Source organism: Populus alba, chromosome 9 (assembly GCF_005239225.2).
Source record: "Populus alba chromosome 9, ASM523922v2, whole genome shotgun sequence".
Classification (NCBI taxonomy): domain Eukaryota; kingdom Viridiplantae; phylum Streptophyta; class Magnoliopsida; order Malpighiales; family Salicaceae; genus Populus; species Populus alba.
The window spans coordinates 7,357,562-7,365,734 of record NC_133292.1 but is presented as its reverse complement, the minus strand read 5'-3'; the positions used below and the strand labels follow the sequence as shown (position 1 = coordinate 7,365,734).

The following is an 8,173-nucleotide window of genomic DNA, read 5'->3' as shown; positions in this document are numbered from 1 at the left end:
TTTACTTATATAAAATGTTTGCCATAATTTCAATGAGATCCACGAAAATGAATCACACATACTGAAAACCTAAAAAGAGAAACCAATCACAAAAATCAAGGCTAATTTGGTAAACAAATAAATCAGGACACAATTGTAAATTAGACTAAAAAACATGACCTAGTTACAAACCCATTCTTATTATATACAGCTAGTTTTCTCTGACGAAACACACAATCCTTTATTTTCACGATAAAAAACACCTTTAAAACCAACATAGAAAACCAAATCCCCTTAATTATCTCGGGCTGTCGCTTGGAGAAAACCCTCCTCCTATTCTATCTCTCTCTCTCTCTCTAAAAACCTTCATTTTTAGAGAGAGGAAGTCACATTTTTTTCATATCAAGTGTAAAAACGACTGAGTTCTTTTGCTGCTAAAACACAAATGGGTGGCAAGAGGTTTGCGGTTTTGTTATGCGCAGAGGACTCAGAATACGTGGTAAAGATGTACGGAGGGTATTTTGGGGTGTTTGTGAGAATGTTGGCTGAAGAAGGAGAGACATGGGATGTTTACAGGGTGGCTTCTGGAGAGTTCCCTGAAGATGATGAGATTGACACCTTTGATGGATTTGTGATCACTGGAAGCTGCAATGATGCTCATGGCAATGATGTTTGGATCTGCAAGCTTTTGAGTCTGTTAAAGAAACTGGATTCGAAAAAGAAAAAAATTCTGGGTATTTGCTTCGGCCACCAGGTATTTAATTATTGATTTAGTTCTTTGCGCCCCCCCCACCCCTTTAATATCGCATTCATGATATTTTTTTTTGCGTCCTTATAGTTTCATGCCTTTGTAACGCTTGTCGTCCCATGGAACTGAACTGTATTTGAGTTTTTTTTCAGTAATTTTTTTTTTGTCGTAGTGGCCTTGATTTTTCAAATATTTACCGTTCTCATTTTTAACGAAACAGTAGTTTTTATATTAGCAAGGGCAAGAGATGGGCCGAATCTTCCCTTCCTATATTGGAGGAAAAGATATCACGGGATTAATCTTTATTTGCATTTAGATGTTTGAAAATCCTTTTAGACAGAAAGAGGCAAAATCTATTTTGAGCTTGGATACGAATGCTTCGGGGAGAGTTGCCAGTTTTAAATCTTTAGTTTTCCGTTTGTGGAGGCTAGTCAAAAAGGTTTTAAGTTGATCAAAGTGAATAAAATATTAAATAAAATATTTGTACCGAGACTCGGAGTTAAAATAAATTTGGAAAAAAGCGCAGATTCTATGCTAGTAGTAGAAAGTGAATTAGGCACCCATCCAATCCAAGCAGCTGAAAAAATGCCGTAGTAGCACTTCCAGTGTGGTTCACTTTGAAAATAACTGATGTGCGCGTGCTCCATCACCGCTAATTCTGACCTTGTTCTTAGATGATAGCGCTATCTCAGCTGATTCTTGTATGCTTCATGTCGCTCAGCCATCCTTTCCACTGATGTGGGAATGATGTGCAATTGGCTCCGCACCTGTTTTACTCGGCTTTAATAGTTTCATTTACTGATAACTTTTTTACTTGAGAAAAAAAAAAACCAAGTAACAAGGGAAAACCAATTTTCATTTAAAAAACGGTGTCTGTGTCATGCATTATTTTCCGGATGTTAAAAGAGTGGCCAGACAGAAACATCCTTCTGGCTCTACGTTATTTTTGGGGTTTGAGCCTATAAGAGTGCAAAACAATTCACATGTAACGTTATGATGTGTAAAAACTTTTGGCGATCATTACAATATAATTTCAACAGCTTTTGCCTTCTGTTTTTTTTCCCTCCTAGTGCGCAAAATTTCTTTTTTAGAGTTGATTGCATAAAGTAATATTTGCTGGATTGGCATCCACATACAAGGGACACGAACACATTATGTGTAGCCTCATCACCATGAGGCGAAATAAACTGGTCATATCCATATATTGTAGAGTCCCTATGGTGGACAAAGCAAATGTGAAGCCAAATGGTCTCATTCTTAATGCAAGACTGTGAGATAAGATTTGTCGGTAGACAAAATTTGATGGAAACCCATATATATATATATATATATATATAATGGAGAACTATGGACATTTTGTTTTTTGGGTTCTTTCTATGATTGATCAGTACTGTTTGTGATGGGCTATCTCTTGAGGCGTAGTGCTTTCCTATGGGAATTTCGATTCACTTGTTGATTGATAGCTATTGTGGGTGACAGGTGTGTATTTTGTGTGCACATAGTTGACAAACTAAATGTAAGTCCATATCATATTATTAGTGGCACATGAAAGGCTGTTTTATTGGTTGGTGTTTTATAAAATGGCAAAGCAAATAATTTGCTCGAAACTTTGTACACATTTTGTTCCCGATAACAATTTATATTGCTTCTGAGAGAACGTTTTATGGTTTTGATCAGATACTATGCCGTGCTCTGGGGGGGAAGACTGGACGCGCCGTCTCAGGGTGGGATATAGGGATAACAACCATCAATTTTTCAGCTCCATCGAAGCTCTCCTCCTCGGTGAAAATGCCTGCTGTCCTCTCGGTGATCGAATGTCACAGAGACGAGGTTTGTCCGGTTAAAAAATGAACTTCGTAACACCAACTTACAATCCATGGATAGTTAATCATTTCTATGTTTCAATGGATACCGTTCCAATGCCTTGCAACCGTTTGTAATAATACCAGGTCAAGGAGCTTCCTGCTAGAGCCGAGGTGATTGCGTGGTCTAATAAGACAGGGGTCGAGATGTTCCGATGTGGGGACCACATCATGGGCATCCAAGGTCACCCTGAGTACACCAAAGACATTCTCTTCCACTTGATCAACCGTCTTCTCCAACGCGATTTCATAGTGGTACACGTCTTCACATTCAATATTGACCTCAGCACTAGACCTTTAGACTGACCCTTTGTAATTAATTTATCAATCAGGACTCCTATGCTGACGAGATTAAGGCAAACGTGGGGGGAACCGAACCAGATAGGGAGGCATGGAAGAAACTGTGCATCAACTTTCTCAAGGGTTGAGGCATGGAAGAAACTGTGCATCGACTTTCTCAAGGGTTGACCACGGTTATAATTCTTATTTTCATTAAGAATAAATAAATAAATAGACTGACCTGTAAATAATAAATATTTCTGGAAGGAACAATTGAAGCTGTTTAGTTTAAGTTGGTTAGGCATGGAGGGAGGAATTTACGGGAAAGCACAGCTTGCATGCCTTGGACTAGTTAGTTGTGTCCTCGAGGCAAGCGCGTGCTTTATGCCAAACCGCAAGTTGCGTACTTGGACAAATTAGCTAATGCATGACTTTAACAATGCAAGCAGGTGGTTTTTTAATGAATTGGGTGTTTTGCAAGGAAGCTTACGTTCTTGAAAAGTTGAAACTTTTTGTTTCTCAATCTATTCCCGAATTTAAAAAATGAGTTGATGTCATGGTGGCACCTCACCGTTCTTCAAAGAGATGACTCGGTTACGTGTGAAAAAGCAGCAGTAATTAATTTTTAACGTGTTTTATATTTAAAATAATATTTTTTAATTTTTATTTTAAACATCAACATCAAAACAGTTAAAAAGTATTAAAAAAATTAATTTGAAACAAAAGGAATTTTTTAAAATTTGGAGTTCCGATTGAAATGCTATCCGAATCACCGTCTTAACATGGCCTTTGAGGATCATGCAGGGGGGGCTTCAATTTTGACCTTTCACGAGCATTCTTTAGAATTTCTTAATTCAAGCTTGAGGGTCATGGGCTCTTGGTAAGCTTTGATTTTTACTCGTTTTCTTAAACTGACTGCTAAGTGTTTGTCACTTAGCAGGAAGCGGTCTTATTTTACAAATCCAGCTTATTTTTAGTCAATGGAAATTAAAAAATTGGAATGCACATTTAAACCATGAAAACAGAAGCCGTTCATGGTTTATGCAAATTAAAAAATGCACTCAACGTTTTTTGTTTTTTTCTTTCCATTTCGGTGGGATTACAAAGATCTGATTTTTGACTCTCTGTTTTTTTTTTTTTTTAACATGTTCTGATTTCTTACTTTACTTGATCTCACTCCGCACAATCTTTTAATAATTTTTAATTGGTGTCTCATAGTTGTTTCATTCCATTATTCCAAATATTTTAAAATTTACAATGTTGTATCTTTAAGGTGTGTTTGAGAGTATTTTTGATATTTTTTAAAAGTATATTTGGTTTAAAAAATAAAAAACTATATTTTTAATGTTTTCTATAATTTTAATATATTAGTTTTAAAAATTAAAAAATATATATAAAAAATTATTTTAATATATTTTCAAGTGAAAAATATATTTTGAAAACCACCTTACACTATATATATTCCAAACACACATTTTATTTTGGAAAGAAAATCCATTTCCCTTTAAAGTCTTATTATTCATCTATATTTATTTTTGAAAAATCCAATTTTATCCTATTTATCATTTCTTCCTTTTACATTCAATTAAAAAGGTATTTAATGTTTATTACCCTTTCATTCACTATTATATATCCAGACGAAGATAATGTCAGTGTCCAAATACAGGCCGGCTTTGCCAAGTCACCGTCTCAAAGAGCCTCTTCTGTCGGGTCCATGCTGATTAACAACTACACGATGAAGTGCTGTCTACTGTGTATCACCATTGTCGTCGACTGCATAATGACGACGTTTCACCTACCTTCTATCGCTCAATTCGAAGTAAGTGTACAAACTTGACACCACCATCATCATCATCATTGATATTTTTTTTATTTGTGCTTATTTGATGATTTTTCTGGGCACTGATCCATTATCCTGGCCACATTTTTTTCTGGGAGTACTAGCAGACATTATTTCTAGTCAGTCATTAATTTCTAGCAGACATTATTTCTAGCTTAACCACTACCACTGGGGTGTTTTCACGGGTTAAGGTGGTGCACACATCTGCAAAAAACGAGTTTATGTGCCTGAAATCAACACCCTTCTCATGTTGGGGTCACTGTTGGATTCAAAATCACTTTGACAGACGGCAATGCACATGGTAAAGATTACTTTCTAGTGATAGTGATGGAATTGTAGTTTACATATATGCTGACTTTGAGAAGTCAAATCTTAATTCATGCTTTCAAAATCGAAATTCTTCATAACATACATTATAAAATGTCATTTTTTTTCAGGGATTGCTGTGGCTTTTGTATTTGTCATCACATCTTCGAATATTATATTGTTCTTGTGATGATTTCGATATGGAATACACGCATTATCTATACATCATTCCTTGTCTTGATGAGCATTGGTCCCATAGGGTTGATGTCAATTTTTTAGCTTAGTACTCAACAATCGGTTAGCAATTAGGTGGGAGATTTCGCTACATCGTTGATCAATCGAATAATTGCAAGGATTAGAACTTCCTTCTGTACATCAGTAATCCTAAATGTATATATAGCAGTGCGTCTCTCTCTCTCTCTCTTCTTTTACAAGAAAGCATGGATCCATCTCTTGATGGAAAGGTCTTTGGTTTTTGTAGAAAGAAGAGAAAGAAGGTACGTTGATTTTGTAATAAAGACAAGAGTGTTCGGCACCATTCTTTAAGAAAGAAGGGGGGAGAAATGCTCCATGGAATGGATTTATAGCTGCTCAATTTATTTTTTAAAAACAAAAATATCCTCATAAAATTCTCAAATTACAAAATCATCAAACAAATATAGCTATGCTGTCGTACTCGTTCAAGTGATCAACGCTTGTGTGTGTGTGTGTATAAAGTGAGGAGAGCAATATTAATGGATCATGGCCCTTCAAATATGACATTGTTATTCGTGAATTTGTCACCCATGGAGTTTATATGGATCCTGACAAATGGTACTGTAATACTTTTATTTATTCTTAGAAAGAAACTACATTATTTTGTGAATTTTGTTTGAAGTATATTATTGATGATGTATAATTTGCAAGAGTTTGTGAACTTGATGTTTTCCTTATCAATGATTGACATGACTCTCTATGTATATTATCAACTAAAAAACTAACTATGTGCGGCTGTTTTACTATAACTCAATTCATATTAAAACATGTCTTGATTTGTAATAAAATCATCATTTTACACTTTACTTTTTTTATTATAAAGCTTTGTTTTAAGAGTAAAATGATCTTTACATGCAGTTAATTCATCATTTTTTTTTTTTTTTTTGAGGTACAGTGTCTTTTTATTTGTTATAATAATACAATTACCGTATTGTCTATACAAAGTTAACAATAAAAACCTTCGATTCAGGAACCTTATAATAATTTTAATTGTTTAATGAATAATTCAATTACTTCATTACCCTTGTTATTAAAATTTGTTAGCCTTAGCTTTAGGGGCTTGATTGTAATTTTAAAATGATTTTTTTTTTTGTTATTATTGTTGTTTAGTCCTAGGGGTATTTATGTTTTTTATATAAATTAATGAACTATGTGACTACTCCATTATCTTTGCCATTCAAATTTTTTACCCATAGTTTCTAGAGCTTGGTTGTAATTTCATGATGGTTTTTTTTATTATTATTATTATTTAGTACTTAGGGTATTTTTTTGGTACAAATAAAAATAATATAAAAAGTTGCTAACATGTGCCTTGGTTCTTGAGATGGATTTCTCATTTCTATCGCCTCGATTAGGAAAGAAAGAGGAGATTCAATGTTGGTGATTTGAATCGTGATTCCGTTACATTATTTGATTCGTTTTAATCTCCTCTTCCACTCTAGGTGACACATGTATGGTGGTTGGGTTTAATTTGACCTCAAACTAATTTTTTTTTTCGGATTGCGTGCTAATCATGCAAAATATTATATCAACCTTTCAATTTCTTTTTTCTTTTGATTTGGTCCATTCTTTTTTTAATTGTAATTATTTTATTTATATTAATTATTTTTAATTGAATTTTATTTTTGATTCCATCTTTGGTGGTTTGATTTTGTTAATTTTTTTTTAATAAAATTTGGTTATTTTTTTAATTGCTATTTTTTTTTAATCATTTTCTTGATCGATTTGTTTTTTTTTCTTTTAATTTCATCCCTAAGTATTTATTTTAATTTAATGTTTATGTCAAAATTGGTCCTAATTCTTTTAATTGTTATTTTTTAAATCATTTTCTTAATTAATTATTTTTCTCAATTTCATTTAATTTTTATGTTAAATTTAGTCATAATTCTTTTAATTGCTATTTGTTTTATTTTGCATTGTTTTATTTATTTATTCATTCTGAATTTTATCCTTAAATATTTGTTTGATTAAGAATCTTGATTCACAATTCAAAATCATTTAAAAAAGTTAATTTGATGAAAAAAATTTAAAAATAATTTTTGAATGCAAAAACAAAAATACTGACATTTTCATTAACAACAGCAATAAACTTCTTGCAAGCAATTTCAGTCATTCTCTCACAAATCAAAACGACACTAGTCTTTGATCAACGGTGAGCACCATTGACCGTGAGATCGATGGTGCGATGTAAAACTAGATTGGATAAAAGGGTGCCCAGATGATAAATTGGTGGTTTTATGGGTGGTGGGTGTCGGTATGCCTACAATCTTGTGCGGTCTATATCGGTGCAAGAGTTCAGTGGCGGTGCATTTTTGGTGGCAAAGCTGTTGCCAAGGCTGAGAATCACAAGGGATTGGACAAATTCAACAGCATTGCACGTAACAGTTTTCTTGTTTGATTTAGGGGAAGAATATACAATGTAGCTCCTCCCTGTCTGTAAACTTTCCCATTGCAATTCAAAAAAATCAAGTAGAAAATGGTAACTTGAATGCACAGACTTGCGGAGAGGAACAGGCACATGAACACCTGGAATTTTAGTTTGCAATAAACTAGAGATTTTTATTCTAAAATTCAGATTTCGTAACTTTGTAAATATATAATTTGATATTTTTTTTATATTCTTAATTATAGACTACTAATTAATATGTAAACTCACAGGCGTGTGCCACAGACATTAGCTTTTGGAAAGGTAAAAATCGCAACAGTAGGGGTAAATTTCAACACCACCTTCTTTTTTGGTGTCCATCCAAAATTATGCCAACCTTTTTAGGTAAAAAAAAATTCTTTGATTGGACGTGACGAGTTTTCACCTATAGCATAGTTATTCAAATTCATACTATCTCCGAGAAAATTCTTCAAACTTATTACTCGTCGGAGTTTATTCATAAAATCATAACTTCATAC

At 33.5% G+C, this 8,173-nt stretch overlaps 1 protein-coding gene across 1 annotated transcript; it reads left to right on the top strand.

Moving 5' to 3' along the window:
• Positions 1–216: 216 nt before the first annotated feature.
• On the top strand, positions 217–3,352 carry LOC118027613 (gamma-glutamyl peptidase 5). Its single transcript, XM_035031009.1, has 4 exons — positions 217–733; positions 2,405–2,557; positions 2,677–2,844; positions 2,922–3,352. Exons 1-4 carry the CDS (start codon positions 425–427, stop codon positions 3,015–3,017), a joined length of 726 nt encoding a protein of 241 aa, XP_034886900.1. The 5' UTR covers positions 217–424; the 3' UTR covers positions 3,018–3,352.
• Positions 3,353–8,173: the final 4,821 nt, after the last annotated feature.